Here is a 25,957-nt window from a genome sequence, read left to right as displayed (position 1 = left end):
AAATTGAGCATCTAACAAGAAAGAGCTTATTCTGGCGGCAGCAGTAGACATTTAGTGGTCCATGGACCTTTATGTAATTTTTATTATGTTTAAGATAATTTATACTTCTGATGAAACTTTACTAAAAGAAAGAGGGATGCGAGGAGGAAAATAGCAAGAGACGCAAAAGGAGATGGACAAATGGAATATTGAAGAATAGGAGTTGTATACTTGAGAGCAACTAATTAACGAGCGCTCCTTCAGGAGCCTCGCAACGATCAGCGCCACTTGGCGCGCTCTCAGTCATTCGTCACATGTCACGCTCTGGGCGCTCTTTTTGAATTTTGTTTTTTTATTTTTCTGAACGCGTTTTTGACTTTTTAAAAGGTTTTTCCCTTTTTTTTGAGGTTTTGGTTTTTCACCTGTCTTCCCTAGCTTTTAGAAAAATAAAAATTCAAAAAAAACCTTTTTGTGCAAAAAAAATGTGTTTTCTTTTTTTTGCGAGAGTCACGTTTTTGCTTCCGCGAGAGGCATGGTTTTGCTTTCGCGAGAGTCACGGCTGTGCCTCTCAGAAACGAAAAAAATACGTTTTCTATTTTTTTTCGCGAGAGTTACGGTTTTGCTTCCGCAAGAGACACGGTTGTGCTTTCACGAGAGTCACGGCCGCGCCTCTCGGAAACGAAAAAAACGTGTTTTTTGTTTTTTTCTTTCGCGAGAGTCACGGTTTTGCTTCCATGAGAGACACGGTTGTGCTTTCGCGAGAGTCATGGCCGTGCCTCTTCGGAAACGAAAAAAAACATGTTTTCTATTTTTTTCTTTCGCAAGAGTCACGGTTTTGCTTCCGCGAGAGGCACGGTTGTGATTTCGTCAGAGGCACAGACGTGCCTCTTTCGGAAAGGGAAAAAACCCGTGCTCCCGGTTCAGTTTTTTCGTCCGATTTTTTCTAAAAAAAAGGTCATCAAAGCCTATCAACATGGGATCTAGTTTTGAAGATCTCGGCGCGCGGAATCCAACGACGAAAGCGGTTCGAGATTTGGACGTACGATTTAAGAGATAAAACGTTTTGAATAAACGGATCTACGGAAAAAGGAAAAATTCCCAAGTTGCGGCAAGTGGCGCATATGCAGCGCGCCACTTGTCGTAACCTGAGAAAGTTGAAATTATCTTCGCAACGAGTACTTCTTAACTAGTGATTTCGTGTATACTTCGCCTTTAGGCCATGGAAAGTTGGAAACTACTCCGGGCCCTGATCCATCCGACCATAAACTATGGGCTGATATCTCGAAAAGTTATTGCGCATCTCCTCCAGCCCAACAGAAAACGTGAGCTGATCCAAAGCCCAGCCCACCCCCACTAATCCAAACCCATCTTTTTTTCTGTAACTTCTCTCTCTCTCTCAAAAAAAACTTCTTTTCTGTAACAGAAAAACAAACAAATCCCATCCTCCTGCCCCCATCCCCTGCCATGGCTTCTCTAAAAGGAAAAAATCTCCGGCATTGGCGACGCCGGCGGCGCTAGGTGACCAGAGCCAGCCACCGACGCTTCTCCCTGTTCACGCCCTTCGTCCCACGCGGTATGGTCCTAATTTTGGGTGGCTACACCCGTTCAGATATCATTGAAGGAGAAATCGCCATAGGTTTTCTCCGCTCTACGTGGTTCGCGCAAACAGTTGGTTGCTGACGAACTCATTGCGATTCAGGGTAGATAATGACCACTTCCCTTGTCTGATTTTTATGTTTTTCTATCCAGCTGTTGCAAATCTCAGTCCGATTTATTTATGTAAATATATGGTGCCTGAAGATTCAATCATATCCGAGCCTGGCTGAAATGTCTGAACCACTAAGGGCTACAGTGTTCGATGCTAGTAGCATACTATAGTATGGATAAGCATTTGCAGTCCTATGAAGATGTTAGATGGTATATTATGCTATGTAACATGTACCATATATCCTTGGGTGAAGCAATCAAGCAATTTTCTTCACAGGCTTCCAGGTGTTCTGACATTCTAGACTTGTTTCAGGAGATAAGTATTTAGCCCTAGCTATTTATAGTTTGAATTCATCTATTTGGCTATTGAGATTCACATCTAATCAATGTCAAGTAATTTCTAACATATGGTTTACATCGTAGTGATTTGATGTATGCAATAATTCCATTATGTTAGAAATGGAAGATAGTCCATCGCAATTTCTTTCCTTCAGGTTCAGAATTACGAGCATAACCTCATTATCTAGATGCAGACGTTCCCTCTGAATTATCCAGCTTCCTTAGAGTAGACAAAATAGTCACACTGTTGTAGAAGGTACTCCCTCTGTAAAGAAATTTAAGATCGTTTAGATCACTAAAGTAGTGATCTAAGCGATCTTATATTTCTTTACAGAGGGAGTACTATTGAACATTTGAGCAAGAAGATGTCATCGCTGAATATGCAGTTTCCAACACTTTCACTATTCTTCTTCAACAAGGTCAGGTTATAACAAATTGCAATAAGTGATTATTTCAGAAGCTCGGAATACAAAGGATCTTGTTTGTATTGCATAGAATGGGACCGAGTATCTGCTCTGGTGTGGCTAGCTGAGAATGTGTGCTCGCGGCCCACCTTCCTATGTTCGAGGCACAGCCTTCCTCAGAGTGCCTGCTCAGGCTCTTCTTCATCTTCAAGAAACGCCACCCGGAGATAGTCCCTGGTTGGTCTAGCATTGCATAAAACCTAATGAGATTCGAAACAAAGCTAATCATTAGTCGGTTGGAGTAAATTCGTACAGATCAACAGATGACATAGTATGTTCACTCTTTGAGAGCCTAAGTCATATTAATTTACCCTATATCAATGCTGAGCTTAGAACTTCGACTTTCCCTTATGCTGCTTGGAGTTTTGGTCTTGCGATAAAGAATTTTTCTTGTTTTTTTTCTTTTGAAATTGAGCATTACACAGCCGTGTTTCATGCATCATCATGCTTGCTTAAAAATATATATTCTTACAACAGTGAAACTTCCTGCTCTTAAAGTTGTTTGCATAGTTGATATGTCTAAAAGTTTCTAAATGATCACTTGATCATGGTTTTCATTTTAATAGTTTATTTTGGTACTATTATGTGAATGTAGTTCAAGAACATAAATATGGCTTGGCGTAACTGCAAATTGGGCAGCTTTTCCAGTGTATGGGTGAAAGGTCGAGCCTTTACTGAGGTCCATAACACTGTATCTTCCATCAGGACAGTCAATCAGCGCTATCATGGATGTTTTCGTCCTTTGCATACACATGCTGAAGTACTTTTTGTTGGCAGATGGAAAGGATCCATGAACCATGATGCCAGAATTATCTTACGGACGATTCTTAACCTCTCTTTTCCTGTTACTATATGTTAGAGGTAAATAATTCAGTGTCCAAGTTGCTGCAGTCTGTAACGCTGAATGTTCTACTGCATATGGTTTTTATATTTAGACGAACTTGGTTTACCTGAAACTGATTTCTATTTCCTGGACATTTTAAACTAATTCGCTATGGAATCTGTAGGTCTGTTGTTTGCTTGTCCTATCAAGGTAATTTAATAAGCTAACAGAATCATTGAGCGACTCTGCTTTTGAGTGCATATGTCACTGTTTTATTTATCACGAACTTATATGCTGTTCCATTTGTCACACAAGGCTATATACTTGACCATTGGGACAATGCATCCTTTCTTCAATTGGTCAAAGGTTGATTTGAAAGAAAAGAAAGGCTATGGTAGATGAACAGTGATCTATGAGCACACTGCTACTGATGATCGATAATTTGATGCTGCTTCCTGTGTTTCATTTAATATTCGAGCTAGTTGCTAGCTCTGATTGTATGGTTTCCATCTCCCTTGCCCACTTCTCTGTCTAGTTTCCACCATAAAATAGCATCCAGTGACTGGGCTGCAAATATATCTTTAAGACATATATACTCCCTCTGTCCCATAATGTAAGACGTTTTTTGACACTAGTGTTGTGTCAAAAGACGTCTTACATTATGGGACGGAGGGAGTAGTTTTTAGTTAAGGTGATATGATGACAGGGAGTTTGTATCTACAACTAAAATTTGAATTAGTCAAGCATATTTACTGAAGCAAAGTTACACCACGTAAAGCATGGTATTGTGTGTTCTTAGTCGCATCAGTAGAGGGAAAGGATGTCTAACACTCATGCTCTTCTGTGGTTGGGTAGTTAAGAGGAAAAGGCAAAAAGCTTCCGGTGTCTAATCTCTTTCGACATGTGCTGGCATTCCAACGAAGCATAAGCCAGTATCATGGTATTTCCAATATGAGGTTGCATTGCGTCTGAGACCGAGTTCTCAAAGGGTGAAGCCTTCCTAGGACAAGAATGCACATGTTTCTTCTTGTTGTTCCATGTGATCTCTGCACTTGCTCTGAAGAAAGGTGATGTGATTGCTTTGTGAACTACCTAAGCCTAATCCCAAATGCAAAAAGGGAGCTGGCATGGTTCTTCCCTTGCATGATTATCTTTGTCAGCTCAGAATATTCCTGCAGGTTTTCACTACTTCCAAATGTCTTTTTACTCTGCACAGCACTCACTATTGCAGCTTTGATATTTGTTTTTCTCCAAGATGTTATTTCTCCCGGTGTTATGTTCTCCTGCCTCAAGATCTTAACTTTGGGATGGAAAGCACAAAATTAATAGCCTTCACATGTCCCTGCCGTTAGCAATGCTGAGTTTCTGACTGTATCAGATGAATCTTTGTACGCTTCGTTTGTCAAGTTGAGATTCCTTCATATGTTTTGCATTATTAAGATTTTACGTATTGAAATATGTATTGCTATCCTTGTAATACTAATTGGGTATCATTAAAAACCGAGGTTTGTGTTCTTTGTCTGACAGATGTTTAAAATCCCTGCTTTTGAAGTAGATGCAGCACCTAAGAAAGGTGAAGGCGTGATGACCTTGGACCCCACTCAAACAGGGACCATCCATAGTCTACATGTAATAGCATGTTTGGGCTGCCCTGCAATATCTGAATGCTTCTGGTACGTTTGGTATTCAATCAAGTAGACTGTGTCATCACAAGTTTAAGCCAGGACATCCTATACCGTTATGGATTTATTTTCCATAACGAGTCACTAATCCGTAGTGGTAAGTACAAGTACATATTTGCGTGCTTGATTAAAAGATATTTTTTTCACCTTTGCGATAATTGCATGATTGTGATCCCTTCTTTTTCTGTATATGATTGTTGCACTTTAGCTTTTCCCCTATCACACTCGGTCAATTGTTGTTTAGGAGTCTAAATCGATATAAATCCATGTCCACACATTATGCCACATGCTGAAACAGTAAAGGAAATCTATTGCACAGGGATGGGGTAGAGCAACAGGTGCCTGGTGGCCAGAGAATGAGCAAAGGAAAACAACACCCTGCCTTCTTAGATATCTAGGCTGGCATGCAAATGCTGATGATATCCTTTCGACCGAAGGGGCCTACTCCTTTGGGATTCTTAAGATTCAAGTATCCTTAACTGGTCACCCCAATTATATGAAACGAAGAAAAGGAGTAGGAAAGAACACACAACACACACCCGGAGAACGAGGTAGGGCAGAAAGGTAGGACTCTCATCTAAGGTTTGCCTTAATGGCCCAAGAATTGCCCACCACTGCTAATGTGAGGTGGAATTTGCTGGACCATCAATTGAGCCAGCCCAATTAGGTCTCCACATGCATGAGTGGGTGATCATGTGTCAAGTTTATGCAGGTTAGCATGCACTTTGTCCGTTGGAAACGATGTATCATTAGGCGAAGGGAAGGGTTGTCTATAAATATGCAGTGCGATGGATAGGGGTTGGTTTGTGCTGAAAGCAAGCTAGCTGGGAGCATAGTGGAAGAAGAGAGAGGCCACCTCGTGATGAAGAGGCTGGTGGTCCTGAGGAGGTGCGAGCCGATCGTGCGGTTCAGCTGCTGCGGCGTGCGGTACGGCGAGTGCCGCCACAACCACGCCGCCAGCACCGGGGGCTATGCTGTGGATGGCTGCAGGGAGTTCATCGCCGAGGGCGAGGAGGGCACCTTCGGCGCGCTCAAGTGCTCGGCCTGCGGCTGCCACCGCAGCTTCCACCACAGGGTGCAGGTCTACGAGGTTGCATGGGACTGCGAGTCCGACACGTCGTCGTCGTCTTCAAGCAGCGGCTAGGCTGCTGCCGCTGCCGTTCTCCTCTGTCGTCAAGCTGCTGCTGCCGCTGTTGCATCATGTCTGCTCTAGGACCCCTATGATTGTTCACTAATCCTGTATTGAAATACTTATAATAACTCAAAGTGAGCATCTCTAGTCTACTCTCCGGTGTCTTGTTTGTTCCCTCATCCTGATTGTAACCCCATGCAAGCTTATGTTATCTATCTATCTACCTATTGCTTCTCTGTATCTGTCAATGGCCATGGTTCATGGTAACTGCTCTGGCTCCAAACTTTTTCCTATCTGGCTATAAACTGTTTCCATGGGATCTGTGTTTTTAACCCACACTGGTATTTTGGTCGGCCACCACTGGGTGCAAATAAATCTGTTTTCCTTTTTGTCAGTTCATTGCCCAGGTTTGTGTCATCTGAACTTCGAGAGACATTCCTATATTCACCAAATCCAAGAACTTGCACCTATCCAGGCAAACTCTAGTTCAACCTTAGTCCAAAACTACAACACTTATTTTGGATCGAAGGCATTAGCTAACTCCATTTCACATGCTTCTTCTCAAGTGTTTCCTCAGTGGATGAAATGTTCTAGATCGTGCTGTTCTAGATTGCATGCCTCTGTCCTGAAAGGGTTGCTGCTGTGCTATTGCACAATACATCCTGATTTTGAAACCAATTGAATGGAGATCATCAAATCACTGGGGAGGAAAGCTAGCCTGGTCGACACGAATGCTTATTTTGGACATTTATGTGGAAGGAAAAGTTAGATGCGTGGGCTGCTTGGACCTGCCTGCCTCGACAGCGGCATAAAAAGGGGCAGCACGACAGCAATTATAGCAGTAATTCGCTGAGATACACACTATGAATAGCTCTAGCCAGCCAGCCAGCCTTTTTCTTTTCATCTTCCTCTCCTTTTCCATGGAACTGCTTTCGTGTCCCGTTCCATCCGGCCTTTTGGCCACTCGTGCAACAACTGTTTGGGAGAGCCGATGAACCCCCCGGCCTTGACACAGATCGCCATTGTCGTCGTGTTCCTCAGATCCAGCCTCCGCCACGCACCCGCTTCGTCATAAGTTCATAGCCTTACGTATTGTAGAGAATGATTTGGTGCATCGATAATTGATTGATCGTGCACTAGGCACATATATATATATAGGTACAAGGGGTGCGACTGGTAGGCCCGAACCGTTTTCTAGGGTTTAGTGGCAGGACAGGCGGCGGCGGCGGCGATCCCGATCTCCCACGCGCGCGCACCCATCCTGGACGATCTCCGCGCTGTACCCAAGCTCTGATCGGCGTTTTCTCTGCGGCGGCTCTCGGGGTGAGCAAGGGGGGGGGGGGGGTCCTGGTACCTCTACCCACCCTTGGAGCGCGAAGGGAGGTGGCATCTAGGGTTTTGGGACGGGCGACATGGCGTCAGAGGAATCAAGGAAGTCGAGGGAGAAAGTGGAGCATATGATGGAGAAGATGAAACTGACAGACAAGGAAAGCAAGAAGCTGGTAGTAGATGATCAGGAGTTGGAAGGAGAGGCACTCCTAGTGGCTTTGGTGGGGAAGGTTCTGCACCGCAAGTTCATCCATGTCAATTCTATCGCAGATGCACCTCCGACCGGCCTGGAGAAACCCGAGGGGTCTGAGCTTTAACCCGATAGGGGAGAACACGTTTGTTGCAAACTTGGAGAATCAACGAGATCGAGATCACATCTATGGAGGTGGACCGTGGATGGTTGGGAAACATGCAGTGATCTTGGAGCTGTTTGATTTTAGAGCTCGGCCATCGGACTGGAAGTTTGAGAAGCTTCAGATATGGGCTAGGGTAATCAACCTGCCCTTCAATCTCCGATACCCGCCATGGCCGGAGCGAATTGCAGGGATGATGGGAGAGGTAATCAAGCTGGATGTGGACTCAAAGGGTTTTGCGTTTGGCGAGTCCCTTAGAGCACGAATATGGATAAGAGTGCAGGAGGCCCTAATGAGATGGGTGCAGTTAGAATCGGCAAGGACAAAGGAATCCATCTTGTATGATATTCAGTATGAAGGACTGCCATATTTTGGTTTCTTGTGTGGCCGGTTGGGTCATGCAGATGCTTTTTGCCTGGACCTAGGGGAACGGGATGATGATGGATGCTTGCCATATGGGGAGAAGCTTAGATGGGCTGGATCCCGCAAGAACTGGGCGAATGCACCCCCAATGAGCAGTAATGGAGGAAGGTAGGGCGCCAGGAGAGAGGAGGAATGGGATGCTGAAGAAGAGGAAGTAGAGAAGGGTGAGGAGGTAACATCACCACTGAAAAACAATCAAGGCATGGTAAGGAACGCAGTGTATCAGTTTAATTCCCGGGGAGGAGCTGCTGGTCGCGCTAGCCTTAGAAGGAGCTATGACAAAGCTAGAGGCAGAGGCCGGGAAAAGGTGTACCGTCGAGTGGAGTTTGGACCTGCGGGCCACACTAATATGTCAAACCAGCTCATGATCTTGGATCAAGATACTTTGAATAAGAAGAGAGCCATGGAGGGCGATGAACCGAGTACATCAAAGGAAGATAGTATGGATTCAAAAAAGAAGAAACATGTCGAAGGGGGAACCACTAGTGAGCAGGCGGTGGGTGAACAACCCCGCCGGGAGAAATGAATTGCATAACGTGGAACTGTCGTGGGCTTGGGAACCCGGAGACAGTTCGTGAACTTCACCATTTGGTGAGGGTTGAAGCGCCCACCTTAGTCTTCTTATCAAAGACGAAGATTGAGGGAAACAAGGTAGCAGACATGAGAGCAAGACTTGGTTTCGAAGGTTGTATTCCTGTCAGCAGTAACGGGCTGAGCGGTGGACTTGCCCTTTTCTGGTCTAGAGAGGTGGATGTTAAGCTAAACAATTTATCAAACCAGCATATAGATGTTATGATAAGGAATGTGGGTAGCGACCAGAAAGAGTGGTGTTTTACAGGCTTTTATACCAAGCAAAGAGGAGTGAAAGGAGTGAGAGCTGAACACTTTTTAAGTGGCTACGGTGTCAAAGTGACGTCCCATGGCTGTGTGGTGGAGACTTCAATGAGATCACGGATAATATGGAATATTTCGGGGCTAATGAAAGAGCGGAATGGCAAATGCAAGGCTTCCGTGAGGCCATCGATGAATGTAATTTCCAGGACCTGGGTTTTACCGGAATCCCGTATACATGGGATAATCGTCAAGAAGGCGCCGCAAATGTAAAGGTGCGCTTGGACAGATACTTGGCCGACCCAGCCTTCATCCAGGAGTATGGAGATACGGGGTGAGGCACGTACCATCACCACAGTCGGATCACTATATGTTAGTCTTAAAGATCAAGAGGCTGGTGGAGTGGGAGGACAGCGAGCCACGCCGCTTTGTTTACGAGGAAGCATGGAGACGGGAAGAGTCGTATGAGCCCACAATGGTGGCTGCATGGAAAAAGAAGAAGGGAGCTCTTACACTTGAGGACCTCAATTCCTCGTTATATGACATGCAGGGCCATCTAACCGATTGGAAACAAAAAAAGTTTGGGGATATAAAGCGTAAACCGAAGAAGGTGAGGAAGGAGTTTGAGAGGGAGAAGGCGAACTCACTGTACCGCGGCTCGTCCAGAAGGGAGAAGGAGCTGGCAAGGCAGTTGAATGATCTTTTGCTGAAAGAGGAAATCATGGCGAGGGCGAGGTCGAGAGCTGACTGGCTTAAGGCAGGCGACCGAAATACTGGGTTCTTCCATGCTCAAGCATCAAGGAGGAAGCATCAAAATAAAATCCTTGTGCTCGAGAAATCGGATGGAACGATCGTTGATAGCAGGGAGGAGGTGAGAGCTGAGGTACAAAATTTTTACACACAACTATACACAGCTCAAGATGAGGTTGTTATGGATGAAGTGTTGCACCATGTACCAAGCATGGTGACTAATGAGATGAATGACCGGCTGAACAGACCCTTTGATGCAGATGAAGTAGAGAAAGCACTGTTCGCTATGGCGCCGGCGAAGGCGCTGGGAGCAGACGGATTCCATGCGGGATTCTATCAGCACCACTGGTCACTAATAAAGGAGGATGTAACCCGATCTATTTTAAAAAATTTAAACGGCGGGCACATGCCTGAAGTTATTAACAAAACTGTAATAGTGCTCATCCCAAAGGTTAAAAATCCGAGGAATATTACACAGTATAGACCAATTTCCCTCTGTAATGTTATTTACAAATCTGTTCCAAAGTCTTGGCTAACAGGTTGAGGGAGGTTCTAGATGAGATCATCGCAGAGGAGCAAAGCACCTTTGTTCCCGGGCGGTTGATTACAGACAACGCCATCACGGCTTATGAGTGTATCCATGCTATGAAAAGGAAGAGAACTAAACAAGGGTGGTGTGCGGTAAAGTTGGATATGATGAAGGCGTACGATCGCGTCGAGTGGGCGTATCTCCAAGGAATCATGTTGCAATTGGGTTTCTCGGAGGAATGGGTATCTCTAGTTATGAGATGTGTCAACTCCATTACTTTTCAAGTGAAGATGAATGGAGAACTGTTGCCTTCTTTCCACCCCTCCAAAGGCATACGGCAGGGTGACCCTGTCTCCCCGTACTTGTTTCTACTTTGCGGGGAAGGGCTTTCTTGTTTGTTGAAGAACTATGATGCTGGATGGGTCGATAGAGGTATACGGCCGGGGCTGAGGGGCCCTTGGATCTCACATCTCTTATTTGCGGATGATTGTCTTGTTTATGAAGGCAGACTCAAGGAGTGCACAAAGGTTGAATGAAATTCTTCAAGCATATCATCTGGGTTCGGGACAGTGTGTAAACAAGGCCAAGAGCTCGGTTTTTTCCAGCCCAAATACAAGGGCGTCGACGAACGCAGGGGTAAGAAGTAACTTGCAGATCTACAGAGAAACTCTTGCAGAGAAGTACCTGGGATTGCCCACGTCGGTGGGTTGGATTACTAAAGAAAGTTTTGTACATTTGAAAGAGCAAGCAAGGTCCAGGGTACAAGGATATTGCAAAAGGCTAATGTCAGTTGCGGCTAGAATGGTTCTTCTCAAAGAAGAGATTCAAGCCCTACCGGCCTATTCTATGAGCTGTTTCAAGCTCAATAAAGGCTTATGCCATAAAGTCACGGCAGTGATGTCAAAGTTTTGGTGGGATGAATCTCTTGATAAGAGAAGAATGCACTGGCAATCGTGGGAGAAGATGGCCATCTCAAAATCCAAGGGAGGCTTGTGATTCCGTGATTTGGAGCTGTTTTCAATGATGCAATGCTCGCAAAACAGGCGTGGCGACCGTTGGATAGGCCAGGCAGTCTATGCGCGCGTGTTCTTAAGGGTCGGTACTACCCAAATGGAGATTTCTTGCACGCAGGATGCCCTGCCAGCGCCTCCACTACTTGGAAGGCCATAATCACTGGCAGGGAGGTGCTTAAGCAGGGTTTAATCCGTAGAGTTGGTGATGGAACTACTACGGAGGTATGGCATGATAACTGGATACAAGGGAGCAAAACTTTCAAACCAGTTTGTAATATGGGAAGTGATCCCATACACCTTGTGTCTGAGTTGATGACGGATAATGGTGACTGGAATGAGGAAGTTATTGAGAGGACCTTCATTGACCCGGATGTACAGGCAATCCTTAATATGCCAAGGCCACGAGTGGTTGTACCTGATTTTTGGGCATGGGGCTATGAGAGGTCCGGGATTTTCACGGTTCGATCTGCGTACAAGATGCTGTTGGAGTCCTGCAAAGACATTTTGAACCAGGTTGGCAGTTCCTCCCAAGGGGAGGAGGTGTGGAAATCACTATGGCATTTGAAGGTACAACCGAAGATAAGAATTTTCTGGTGGCGGGTCCTTGAAGGATTCATGCCGGCGAAGGAGGAGTTGTGCCGAAGACATGTAGGGGAAGATCTTACATGCCCAATGTGTGGCAACAAGGAGGAGTCGATGTTTCATTCTCTGGTGACATGCGATCACGCGAAGTTATTCTGGAGAGAGGCAGAAGATTTCTTCGAGTTTAAGGTGCCACGGCTACACCCAGCCACGTGGTCAAGGGATTTGCTTGATCCCAGCTTCATTGGGAAGGACCGGGCGACCATCATTATCTTAGTCATGTGGACAATCTGGTCAAGTAGGAACAAATACACTCATGAGGAGATAAAATATCAGCCCGGGAGGTCGATGGTTCTAGTGAAGGAACTCATCCAAGCGATGTACATCCCTTCCGATGCTGTTGATGGGAGGAGTCCCGCAAAGGAAAAATGGAAGCCATCGAAAGAAGGATGGTGTAAGATCAACACGGACGTTGCAGTGGACGTGAATGGGGTATCATCAGCGATCAGTTTGGTGGCTCGGGACCATGGCGGAGAGCTTATGTTAGCTAGGGGCCGCAAGCAGTCGGGGGTGACGGACCCGTAATGCGCTGAACTGCTAGGTGTCAGGGAAGCTGTGCGTCTGGCTATGGAGAAGGGCTGGACGTGGGTGACCATCAAAACGGACTGCAAAACCATTATAGATGAGTATATGGCGACGGAGTGCAGGTTGACAGGAAGCCCGATCATCAGCGAGATCAAATCTTATCTCCAATACTTTCAGGGGTTACGATTCAATTTTGTTAGAAGAGAGGCCAATGAGGTAGCTCACTGGTGCGCCAGAGAGAGCCTGGCTAGTACTTCGACTGTAACTTCCTTTGATGTTTTCCCTGCTTCGTTGATTGCCCTAGTGCAATCGGATGTAAACCGTCTAAGTAATGAATAAAGGCCTTTGAGGGCGGTTCTAAAAAAAGGGTGTGACTGGTATCTTGTCTCCTAAGATACACGTACATACAGGGGGAGACAGACACTACATGTACTGCATACAAAACCCGGACCTACGTACATGTACACATGTTCAACACCCCCCCGCAGTCGAAGCGTCGCCGGTGACGTAGAGACTGGACCGAAAGCCCTCGAAAGTCGAGGTGGGTAGTCCCTTCGTCATGACATCGGCGAACTGCTGATCGGTGTGCACGTGTAGAACACGAACACGACCAAGGGCGATGTGCTCCCTGACGAAGTGGATGTCGAGCTCAATATGCTTCGTCTGTCGATGATGGATAGGGTTGGCAGCAAGGTACACCGCGGAGACGTTATCACAGTAGACGAGCGTCGCCTTGGTAACCTCACATAGCAACTCCTGAAGTAGCTATCGTAGCCAAGAGCACTCCGCGACGATGTTGGTCACGGCCCGGTACTCAGCCTCGACACTCGATCGTGAGACCGTGGGTTGTCGTTTAGATGACCACGAAATCAGAGAGGGCCCGAGGAAGTGGAGCGTCGAGTGTCAGGACACCCAGCCCAGTCGGCGTCGGAGTAGGCGACAAGGCTGGTGTCAGGTGATGCCGTCAGGGTGAGACCCATGGCTGTGGTGCCACGTATGTACCAAAGTATACATTTCACGAGAGCCCAATGGGTGTCACGAGGAGCATGCATATGAAGGCACACCTGCTGGACAGCATACTGAATGTCCGGACGCGTTAGTGTGAGGTACTGAAGCGCGTCGACGATGGAGCGGTAGAAGGGAGCATCGGATGCCGGAGAACCCTCAACGGCGGACACCTTAGCCTTCGTGTCGACAGGCGTGGGAGCGGGCTTGCAGTTAAGCATGCCCGCTCGCTCCAGAAGCTCATAGGCGTACTCCTGCTGGTGTAGGAAGAAGCCAGTGGCCCGGTGCACGACCTCGATGCCGAGGAAGTAGTGGAGAGCCCCCAAGTCCTTGAGGGCGAACGCGGTGCCGAGGCGAGCTGTGATCTGCTGAAGTAGCGCTGGCGAGGATGCAGTCAGGATGATGCCATCGACATACAATAGGAGGTATGTGGTGGAGGGGCCCTGGTGATAGACAAACAGGGAGGCATCGGACCGTGTGGACCGGAACCCCTGCTGCTGAAGGAAGGCCGCGATCCGCTGGTACCAGGCTCGAGGTGCCTGCTTCAACCCGTAGAGAGAACGGGAGAGCAAGCACACGTGGTACGGATAGTCGGTGTCGACTGTCGTGGTTCTAAGCCTGACAGTAGAGTGGGGGATAGGTATGGAGAGGCAAGGTCCTAGCTATGGAGAGGTTGTAAGCACAAATGATGTACGAGTTCAGGCCCTTCTCGGAGGAAGTAACATCCCTACGTCTCGGAGCCCGGAGGCGGTCGAGTGGATTATGAGTATATGAGCTACAAGGTGCCGAACCCTTCTGCCTGTGGAGGGGGGTGGCTTATATAGAGTGCGCCAGGACCCCAGCCAGCCCACGTAGGAGAGGGTTTAAGGTGAGTTAAGTCTGGGGCGTTACTGGTAACGCCCCACATAAAGTGCCTTTACTATCATAAAGTCTACTTGATTACAGGCCGTTGCAGTGCAGAGTGCCTCTTGACCTCCTGGTGGTCGAGTGAGTCTTCGTGGTCGAGTCCTTCAGGCCAGTCGAGTGAGTCCTCGTTGGTCGACTGGAAGGCGACCTCTTCTAAGGATGTCCTGGGGTAAGTTACTTGGATCAGGTCCATGACCCTACCCTAGGTACATAACCCCATCATTAGCCCCCGAATGGATTGAGGCTTCGAGTGAAGAAGGAGTTGATGTCGTTTCCGATTAACCTTTGCGCTCTGGTTGTGCGCTGTTCTGGACCAAAGAATCTCTTCGTCGACAGGGAGCAACTTGCCTTCAGTCGACTCGATCCATTCTATTTTTGCGTCGAGTGATCTTTCGGGCTTCGACGATCTCCGAGCGACGGATCGCCGGAAACACCGCGTCTGACAGACTGATTTGTTGTTCGCGGATTCCGCGGGATGCGAAATTTGGGGACGCGCGCGAAGCGGGGCGGACCGCGGCGTTCGGATGGGACGGGGCATAGATGCCTCGATCTCCGCGCCGCTTTTTTCGCCACGTATCCCGTCTGCATAACTGCTCCCAGATATGATTAGATCGACCGGGCCCACCTGTCATCCACTCGGAAGGGACCTTATAAATGCGCCCGGCGAGGATTTCTGTGCTGCGCCTCAGCATTCTCCCTCTCTCTCTGCTTCCTTCTTCCCTGCTCAGCGTGCTCGCTCTCGCCCCCGCACCACTTCCCTTCGCGCATCTCGCCGGCGACCATGGCCAAGGAGAAGACGGCGGCGCTGGAGCGTGCAAAGAAGGCGTCGGCGTCGGAGAAGGCAAAGGGGAGATCCACCAGCCGCGGAGGGTCCTCGTCCAGATCCCGCCTGCCGAAGGGCTGGGTCCAAGGAGACTGGATCCAGTCGACCATCACAGAGAATGACCTCCTCGACATGGCCAACGAGGGCTTGATCCCCCACGGAGCTGCGAGGCTTCCGGGGAAGGAGTGGCAGCCCCAGCCAGAAGAGGGTGAGTGTGTGCTTTTGGCCACCCATGTTGATCGTGGGTTTTCCTTGCCGCCGAGTGTTTTCTTTCGTGGCTTCTTGAATTTCTTCGGAGCGCAGCTCCACCATTTTACCCCAAACTCCATTGCCTATCTTGCTGCGTTCGTGTCCATGTGTGAGGGTTTCTTGGGCTGTCGACCGCACTGGGGTTTGTTCAAACATATATTCACGTGTCGCTCTCAGACCGTGAAGAAGGCGAGCCCAGGTGATGAGAGAACCCGAGTCGTCCAAATGTGTGGGGGACTGGGGATCCAGGTGAGGAACAAGAGTACCTTCCCGCCCATGACCTTTCCCGAGTCGGTCAGAGGCTGGCAGTCGACTTGGTTTTACTGCCGAGACCAGTCGACGCCGGGGCAGTCGAGTGGACTCCCACAGTTTACCATGGACCGAGTGAACAAGCCCTCCTCTCTGAAGTTGATTCCAGAGGAGAAAGCTGATGTGAAGATGTTGATGGAGCGCGTGGTGCAGTTGGTTCGGGGGGGAGTGACGGGCATGGACCTCTTGGAGGTCTTCCTCAGGCGTCGCATCCAGCCTCTTCAGTTCCGGAGCCACTGCATGTGGTTGTACTGTGGGACCGAAGACGAGACTCGAGTCCATCCAGAAGCAGTCGACGATGTCACTCTGGAAAGGTGGATGGTAGCCGTTACCGGAAACAAAGACAACCCACGCGGAGCCAGAAGGATTCCTCCACTCGACCACAACAGCGATCCAAACAAGGTACATTTGCTCTGCCCTCCACTGCGCTCTTGTCGCATTCATTTCTGTTTATCCTGCCGACTGGTCGACTGATCCTTGTATTGATATCTGCTAGGCTCTCACCGAGCTGTACTCGATGCCCAATGGGGCACAAACTCCGACTGAGGAGGGTGAGGCGAGCGGGGGTGAGAGCCAGGAAGAGGAGGAGTGGGACTCGGACGTTGCAGGGGATGACGACGATGATGATGATGACGACGGCGATGACGATGACGTTGAAGACGAGGAGGAAGAGGAGGAGGAGGTCGTACCACCGCGCTCGGAAAGGCGGTCGAAGCTTGTCCCCGACCCTTCAACCGAACGTGGTAAGGGGGTTGCGACCACTACTCAGTCGACCAAGCGCCCCCGGACCATCTCTCCGGTGCCGACTGAAAAGGCGCCGAAGCAGCCCAGGGCGGCCTCGTCGAAGCCGATCAAGCTCCTGCCGAAGATGAAGGTGTCCATCCCTACCATATCAGGGTAATGATGTTGTTTGAATCTTCTCATTTTGTGTGAACTTTGTCTCTCGTTGACGCTGAAGTTAGTCGACTGATCCTTTGGAGTTGCAGTGCTGCTACTTCTGAAACCTCGGCCCGGGCTGATGACCACGAGATGGAGGACGCAGCGACTTCGAACCCAGGTACTGTATTCTTAATGTCGTTCTTAGTCGACTGACTCGCGATCTCTGATCCTGATTCTTCTCTGCAGCTCCACCCAATACTGTTATCAATCTTCCCGATGATGATGAGGACGAAGAGCCGCTGAAGCGCAGGAGGAGTCGGAAAGCGTCCGCCAGTAAGGTGCCTCAGGATGTGGCGGCGCCTGAGATTCTGACTGTGGAGGAAGAGAACACCACTCGACACACGGTGTCCTTCGCAAATCCACTGACGAGTGCTCAGCAGCCCTCCCTCTTCACGACGCACCACGTCCCAGAGGACCAAGTTGGCGCAGCGAAGGAGGCGATACGCCAGGCGGGACTCATGATGGAGCAGCTGAAGACCATTCGGGACGCGAGCCAGGCATCTTATGACGCCAACTCTGCCCTCCAAAGCAATGTTCAGGTCAGTCGACCACCGTTTGTTCTGTTGGATATGCTGCCAAAAACTTTTCCTTTCCGGAATTTATAGTAGTCACCCACTGGGTGTTGTCGATTGAGCTCCGTATTAGCGGGGGCACGCTGAGTGCACCCGCTGGGTGTAGTCCCCAAGGCTAAGGTCGACTGCTGGCAGTCGGCCTTAGGCTTTATGATGTCAATCTTTCTGTCAGTCGACTGGTCGACTGGATTTCACAAACCGGTGGGGGCACGCTGAGTGCACCCACTGGGTGTAGTCCCCGAGACTGTGGTCGACTGCTTGCAGTTGATCACAGTCTTAGAGAATGCATCTCGCACTTTTTTTTTGAGGTCGACTGGTCGACTTTGTCTTCAACAGGATTAGTGGGGGCACGCTGAGTGCACCCACTGGGTGTAGTCCCCGAGACTACGGTCGAATGCTTGTATTCGGCTGTAGTCTTAGAAACGTGTGTTTTTCCCTTTTTCACTCGGAAGTGAATTATATTTGACATTTAGTCGATTGGTTCTTCGCAGAACTCTTGTGATCTTGTGGCTCGCTACTCAGAGCTGGAACACAAGCATACTCAAGTCGAGCTGAGCTTGAAGCTGGTTCAGGAGAAGCTGACAAAGGCAAAGGAGGAGACCGAAGGTATGTTTGGTGAGACCCTGACGACTGCTTTTCCCCTTGCTTGTTTCAAAATCTGATCTTGCTGTAACTTGCAGGTAAGGTAAGGGAGGCCCAGCAGAAGAAAGACCTTGAGCTAGCTGAGAAGATCAAGCTTGCTGACGAGAAGTTAGCTTCAGTCACCAAGCTCGAACAAGACAATACCAATCTGAAAGCTGCTCTTGGGATTGCCAACAAGGAGGTCAGTCGACTGAAAACTGATAAAGCTGCCCTGACCGACCAAGTCAGCAAATTGACTGAGAAGAAAACTGAACTGGAGGCCTTCCTGAGTGGCCTTGCCAAGAAGCTGTTTCTTATGCTTGAAGGTAAACCTCTATGTTTGGCAAACATTTCCAATTGTGGCTTTTTCCATTCGACCATCCCCTTGACTTAGTGATCATCCTTGCAGAATTTTGTCAAAACTTTAAAGAAGAAACCAGCCGACTGGAGCCAAACCTCGACCCCGTCAATTCTCCGGTGAACGACGAAGTTGCCATGGATGTTTTCCGACTGGAGTCTCGTGTTGCAGCTGTCGTGGACTATCTCGCAAGGCTGAAGGCCGCCACATCGCGCATCGACTCGACGCTCTGGCCTGAGGAGACACTTCAGAATGACCTTGAGTCGCTGATGGCCCGCTTGAACACGATCCCTGGTCGAGTGCAGGAGTGGAAGAAGTCCTCGGCTCGGTGTGGTGCAGATGTCGCTCTGTGTCTGGCCCGAGTCCACTGCAAAGATGCGCGAGAAGAGAAGCTGGCGGCCCTTCGGGTGGCCAATACCAAGAAGCACGACTTCAGGTCCTTTATGGAAACTTTCCTTGCAGCTGCCACTCGGATCGCCGACGGAATTGACCTTGATGAATTCGTTGCACCTTCCAGCCCTCCACAGGAGGGGTAAAAAACTTCTTCTGGCTCGACGCTTTAAATTTGCCTCGGTATGCCGAGTGGAATTGTAACCGACAAACCTTAACGGGCTTGACGCCTGAGAACTTTCGGTTCCTTTAGATGTCGATTCAAACTTGAATTTGGTGCCTGAATACGATTGCCTTCGGCTCGAAATGTTTTTTGCAGGTTCAAAGCAAGGCGCCTTTACTGCAATCGACTTATTCTTTAGTCTACTTAGGCGAGCACTGGGCTGCAGCTAAGCCCCCGAGTGAGAGGGTTGCTCCTCACTCGGTAAGATTTTTATAACTTAGGCGAGCACGGGGCTGCAGCTAAGCCTCCGAGTGAGAGGGTTGCTCCTCACTCGGTAGGATTTTTATAACTTAGGCGAGTGCTTGGACTGCAGCTAAGCCCCCGAGTGAGAGGGTTGCTCTTCACTCGGTAGGATTTTTATAACTTAGGCGAGCACAGGGCTGCAGCTAAGCCCCCGAGTGAGAGGGTCGCTCTTCACTCGGTAGGATTTTCGTAACTTAGGCGAGTGCTTGGACCGCAGCTAAGCCCCCGAGTGAGAGGGTTGCTCTTCACTCGGTAGGATTTTTATAACTTAGGCGAGTGCTTGGACTGCAGCTAAGCCCCCGAGTGAGAGGGTCGCTCTTCACTCAGTAGGATTTTCGTAACTTAGGCGAGTGCTTGGACCGCAGCTAAGCCCCCGAGTGAGAGGGTTGCTCTTCACTCGGTGGGATTTTCGTAACTTAGGCGAGCACAGGGCTGCAGCTAAGCCTCCGAGTGAGAGGGTTGCTCTTCACTCGGTAGGATTTTTATAACTTAGGCGAGCACAGGGCTGCAGCTAAGCCTCCGAGTGAGAGGGTTGCTCTTCACTCGGTAGGATTTTATAACTTAGGCGAGCACAGGGCTGCAGCTAAGCCCCCGAGTGAGAGGGTCGCTCTTCACTCGGTAGGATTTTGATAAACTTAGGCGAGTCCTTGGACTGCAGCTAAGCCCCCGAGTGGAAGGCTGGCTTACCACTCGGTAGGATTTTGATAAACTTAGGCGAAACGGATTCGCGGCTAAGCCTCCGAGTGGGAGTCTGGCTCACCACTCGGTAGGATTTTTACAAACTTAGGCGAAACGGATTCGCAGCTAAGTCACCCACTGAGGGGGAATTTTATGTGGACAAAAATAAAAAGTGACAGAAATTATGGAGGGACTATAACACTATTATTTTGAGGTCCATGAACTACAAAAGTATTTTATTGCAACTCATCCGAGTGATAAAACTTAAGTGTAGAATGGGCGGAGTAGCTCCGCGTTCCAAGCTCGGGGCTCGTCGATATTATGCTCGACGTTGTAAAGACGGTACGCCCCGTTGTGGAGGACCTTGGTGACGATGAAGGGGCCTTCCCAAGAAGGAGCAAGCTTGTGTGGTTTGTGCTGATCCACTCGGAGAACCAAATCCCCTTCCTGGAAGGCTCGACCTCTCACATTTCTGACGTGAAAACGACGCAAATCTTGCTGGTAGATGGTCGAGCGGATCAGAGCCATCTCCCTTTCTTCCTCTAAAAGGTCGACTGCGTTCTGCCGCACTTGTTCAGCTTCTGCTTCGTTGTAGATTTCAACTCGGGGAGCATTATGGAGAAGATCACTCGGCAAGACTGCTTCAGCTCCGTAGACCAAGAAGAATGGAGTTCTTCCGGTCGACCGATTAGGTGTGGTCCGCAGTCCCCAGAGTACAGAGGGAAGTTCGTCGACCCAAGCTCCAGCCGCGTGTTTGAGATCACGCATCAGTCGAGGCTTCAATCTCTTAAGAATCAGTCCATTAGCTCGCTCTGCTTGTCCATTCGACTGCGGATGGGCGACTGAAGCGTAGTCGACCCGTGTGCCCTGGGAGTCGCAGAAAGCTCTGAATTCCTCTGAGTCAAAGTTCGACCCATTATCCGTAATGATGCTGTGCGGGACTCCATATCTGAATATTAGTTCCCTGATGAAGCTAACAGCAGTACCGGTGTCAAGGCTCTTGATTGGTTTAGCCTCGATCCACTTGGTGAACTTGTCGACTGCCACCAGTACATGCGTGAAGCCACTTCGTCCTGTTCTCAAAGGGCCGACCATGTCCAATCCCCATACTGCGAAAGGCCAGACGAGTGGGATGGTCTTCAGAGCCGACGCAGGCTTGTGTGACATATTCGAGTAGAATTGACATCCCTCGCACTTATCCACTATCTCTTTTGCCATCTCATTCGCCTTTGGCCAGTAAAATCCGGCTCGGTATGCTTTGGCCACGATGGTCCGAGAGGACGCATGATGACCACAGGTCCCTGAGTGAATATCATTGAGGATGAGTCGACCTTCTTCTGGTGTTATGCACTTCTGACCAACTCCAGTCGCGCTTTCTCTGTATAATTGTCCTTTGATAACGGTAAAGGCCTTAGATCGACGGACGATCTGTCGAGCCTCTTCCTCATCCTCCGGAAGCTCTTTTCTCAGGATATATGCGACATACGGAATCGTCCAGTCGGGAATGACCACCAAAACCTCCATGATCAAGTCGACCACCGCTAGGACTTCAACTTCAGTCGGATCTGTGGCACTCTTGGGTTGCGTAGTTTCTTCGGTGAAAGGATCTTCTTTGACTGACGGAGTGTGTATATGCTCCAAGAACACACCACTCGGAATGGCTTCTCTCTTGGAACCTATCTTTGCTAGATCATCAGCTGCTTGATTTTTCAGTCGGGGTATATGATGGAGCTCCAACCCCTCGAACTTCTTTTCCAGCTTCCTCACTGCACTGCAGTATCCAGTCATGGCTGGGCTTCTCACGTCCCACTCTTTCATCACCTGATTGACCACTAAATCCGAGTCGCCATAGACCATTAGGCGACGGACGCCGAGTGAAATGGCCATGCGCAACCCATATAAGAGGGCCTCATATTCTGCCTCATTGTTGGAGGAATCAAAGTGAATCTGGAGCACATATCTGAGGTTATCTCCTCTGGGGGAAACCAGGACAACCCCAGCACCGGAACCATTCAACATCTTAGAGCCATCAAAGAACATGGTCCAATGCTCCGAGTGAACTTCAGTCGGCTGCTGCTGTTCAATCCACTCGGCGAGGAAATCTGCTATTGCCTGGGACTTAATGGCTTTCTTTGCCTCAAACTTAATATCAAGGGGAAGAAGTTCAATCGCCCATTTGGCCACTCGACCAGTTGCATCTCTGTTGTGCAAAATCTCTGATAGTGGAGCGTCGCTGACGACTGTGATGGAATGGTCAGAGAAATAGTGAGCAACCTTCTTTGTGGTCATGTATATTCCATACACAAGCTTCTGATAATGAGGATATCTCTGCTTGGATGGAGTCAAGACTTCAGACAAATAATACGCTGGGCGCTGAACTTTGAGAGCTTTTCCTTCTTCTTCCCGCTCGACCGTTAGCACAGTACTGACGACTTGTCCTGTGGCTACGATGTAGAGCAACAGAGGCTCTTTGCTGATTGGAGCAGCAAGCACCGGCTGGGTGGAGAGCAGAGCTTTTAGCTCGGCAAACGCTGCATCAGCTTCTGGAGTCCACTCGAACTTGTCTGCCTTCTTCATCAGTTGATAAAGAGGCAATGCCTTTTCACCGAGTCGTGAGATGAATCGACTTAATGCGGCCAAGTATCCAGTAAGCTTCTGGACATCGTGCACTCGCACATGACGTTTCATTCGGAGAATAGTGCCAATCTTCTCTGGGTTAGCGTCGATTCCCCGTTCGGAAACGAGAAAACCGAGTAACTTGCCACCAGGAACTCCAAATGTGCACTTTGATGGATTGAGCTTGATATCATACCTTCTGAGGTTGGCAAATGTTTCGGCGAGATCAGCGAGCAGGTCGGAACCTTTTTGTGACTTGACAACGATATCATCCATATATGCTTCCACATTCCGACTGATTTGAGTGAGTAGACACTTCTGAATCATTCGCATAAATGTGGCTCCGGCATTCTTGAGGCCGAATGGCATGGTGATATAGCAGAAGCACCCGAATGGAGTGATGAAAGCTGTTTTTACCTCGTCGGGCCCGTACAGACGGATCTGGTGGTACCCGGAGTAAGCATCTAAAAAAGATAACCTCTCGCATCCCGCGGTCGAGTCAACAATTTGATCTATGCGAGGGAGAGGAAAATGATCTTTCGGGCAGGCCCGGTTGATGTGCTTGAAATCAATGCACATTCGGAGCGACTTGTCCTTCTTAGGGACCATGACGACATTAGCGAGCCACTCGGAGTGGTATATCTCTCGGATAAATCCTGCCGCCAACAGTCGAGCCACTTCTTCACCAATGGCTTTTCTCTTCTGGACGGCGGACCGCCGAAGATGCTCTTTGACTGGTTTGGCAGATGAGTCGACTCTTAGGCGATGCTCAGCCAGTCCCCTGGGAACACCTGGCATGTCAGCGGGCTTCCATGCAAAAATGTCCCAGTTCTCACGGAGGAACTGGATGGGCGCTTCTTCCTATTTTGGGTCGAGTGTCGTGGAGATGCGGGTTGGAGCTGCTTCGGGGTCGGTCGGGTGAATGTGAACAGGCTTCGTCTCACCGGACGACTGGAATGCAGACTCTGTGGCGGGCTTCTTGGATCGCAGCAAGTCACTCGGATCTGCGTTTTTCTTATATTCTTCGAACTCGACCGCTGTCACCTGGGAATCGGCGATCTTGGAGCCCTTCTGAAAGCACTCTTGTGCCTTTTTCCGATCACCGGTGACAGTGATCACTCCTTTGGGGCCGGGCATCTTCAGTTTGAGGTACACGTAACATGGTCGAGCCATGAACCGTGCATAAGCTGGTCTCCCCAAAATGGCATGATATGCACTCTGAAAATCCACGACCTCAAACGTCAACTTTTCTTTGCGAAAATGCTTCGAATCACCAAACACCACGTCCAAAGCTATCTGGCCGAGTGACTCGGCCTTCTTCCCTGGTATAACTCCATGAAAGCTCATGTTACTAGTGCTCAGTCGGGACATCGGAATGCCCATACCTTTCAATGTGTCTGCATACAATAAGTTCAACCCACTTCCACCATCCATCAGCACCTTTGTCAGTCGAGTGCCTTCGACAACTGGATCGACCACCAAAGCTTGTCTCCCAGGGGTGGCAATATGAGTCGGGTGATCAGATTGGTCGAATGTGATGGGTGTTTGGGACCACTTTAGATAATTTGCTTTTGCGGGGGCAACCATGTTCACCTCTCGGTTAATCACTTTCAGTCGACTTCTGCTTTCCACATCTGCAAAGATCATCAGAGTGGAGTTGATATGCGGATATCCTCCCTCACTGTCCTCCTTGTCTTCGGCCTTGTCCGACTCCTTCTCCTTGTCCTTAGACTGTTTTCCTTGAAACTGCTGGATCAGGAGTCGACATTGGCGAGTGGTGTGCTTCGGGTAAATGATATTCCCCTCTTCGTCTTTTTTCGTGTGAATGTGACATGGCATATCCATCACGTCGTTCCCTTCTTTATCCTTTACCTTCTTGGGGTTCCAGGATCCTTTCGGTTTCCCCTTAAACTTTCCTTGAGTCACGGCCAGAGCCTCTCCAGGAGCTGCCGGTTCAGCCTTCCGCTTCTGTTTCCGACTGGTGTTTCCTTTTTCCGACTGACTCGGCTTGTGCTTGCCGCTTCGGGGTCGGTCTTCTTCTTCGCCGTTGGCGTATTTGGTAGCAATCTCCATCATCCGACTCAGGGTCATGTCACCGGTTCGACCAAACTTCAAACTCAGTTCTCTGTTCTTGACGCCGTCTTTGAAGGCGCAGACTGCCTGATGATCAGACACATTTTCCACAGTGTGGTGCAAAGTGATCCACCTCTGAATATACTCTCTGAGAGTCTTATTAGCTTTCTGCACGTAGACTTGCAACTCTGTCAATCCAGCTGGTCGCTTGCAAGTTCCTTCAAACGTTCTAACGAACACTCGGGACAGATCTTCCCAAGTGTAAATGCTGCTAGGAGGTAACTGAGTCAACCATGCCCTGGCAGAACCTTCCAACATGAGGGGCGAATGCTTCATGGCCACCTCGTCGTTCCCACCGCCAATCTGAACTGCCACTCGGTAGTCTTCAAGCCAAGTTTCAGGCTTAGACTCACCAGTGAACTTGCTGACTCCTGTTGCCAACCTAAAATTGGGAGGGATAACTGCGGCTCTGATAGCTCTGCTGAAACATTCAGGACCAGAAACATGCACTCGACTGCTTGAGGGTACATCTCTGTCGAGTCCACCTCGATGAGCTCTGTTCCGGTCGACCAAACCTTGCACGATAATGGATCGCGCGTCGAAGCCTGGTTCTCTGGGATTGACTGGAACCCTACGCCCTGTACTGTACTGACGCCTGTCATCTGGCTGCCGAGGAGCGTAAGACCCACCCCTAGGAGGGGAATAGGGCACTCGACGCCTATCATCTCGGTCGAGTCTCTTGCCATATTGATCTCGTCGATTCTCGCGCCCTTCACGCCGCGGAGGCGATCTGGGGCTATGAGCCGACTGAACCGTATTCACAGTGACGGATCGACTATGAATTCTGTTGCGCGACTGAGACACGGCTGAATTCTGATCTCCTGCTGCCCGGAGCAGATCCCTGATCTGCAGCAAACCTCTGCCAGCTTCCGACTGCGAAGGCTGGATGGACTCTGCTATACGGGTCGCAGTTGCTAAATTCTGAATTGGGGTTCGATATACCTGAGTCGGCGGGAAGAGTTGACGTCGACTGGTGTCGGGAACTCGTTGCCGCGCGCGCTCGTTGAGTGCTCGCTGAAGGTTCTCCAGTCGAGTGCGCTCGGCCAAATTGGCCAGACGCGCCTCCTCCAAGGCACGAGCCTCGGGGGTTTCTCCTGCGATGGGAATACGCAGGGGATCCTCGTTCCTGCGGCGAAGTTCCTCTCTTTGCAGAGAGTCGAGTGGCTCGGGTTGGTACTCTTCGTAGCCTCGCGTAGGGTCGCCGCCGTCACCTGCTCCACCACCACGGGCGAAGCCAGGGGGACTGTGGGGCCCGTCGACCATCAAGATTTCCGCCGCTGGATCATTGCTACCGCACTCGGATGCAGTCTCTACGGAGCCAGTCGACAGGTCGAACAAGCCGTAGAGAGGTTCGTCGGGCTCGATTGCCGC

General features: G+C 49.4%; 1 protein-coding gene and 1 long non-coding RNA gene across 2 annotated transcripts; both read left to right on the top strand.

Moving 5' to 3' along the window:
• The first annotated feature begins 1,407 nt into the window (after positions 1–1,407).
• LOC123112121 (uncharacterized) lies at positions 1,408–5,747 on the top strand. Its single transcript, XR_006455140.1, has 3 exons — positions 1,408–3,350; positions 4,840–4,985; positions 5,314–5,747. It is a non-coding gene; the product is annotated as an uncharacterized lncRNA (long non-coding RNA).
• An 18-nt stretch (positions 5,748–5,765) lies between these two features.
• LOC123112120 (mini zinc finger protein 3) lies at positions 5,766–6,351 on the top strand. Its single transcript, XM_044533043.1, has one exon. It carries the CDS (start codon positions 5,857–5,859, stop codon positions 6,136–6,138), a length of 282 nt encoding a protein of 93 aa, XP_044388978.1. The 5' UTR covers positions 5,766–5,856; the 3' UTR covers positions 6,139–6,351.
• The last annotated feature ends 19,606 nt before the right edge of the window (positions 6,352–25,957 follow it).

The sequence above is a fragment of the Triticum aestivum genome, chromosome 5B (assembly GCF_018294505.1).
Source record: "Triticum aestivum cultivar Chinese Spring chromosome 5B, IWGSC CS RefSeq v2.1, whole genome shotgun sequence".
In the NCBI taxonomy this organism is placed as follows: domain Eukaryota; kingdom Viridiplantae; phylum Streptophyta; class Magnoliopsida; order Poales; family Poaceae; genus Triticum; species Triticum aestivum.
Note: the sequence above shows the minus strand (reverse complement) of the source record. Positions and strands in the feature narration are given on the sequence as shown.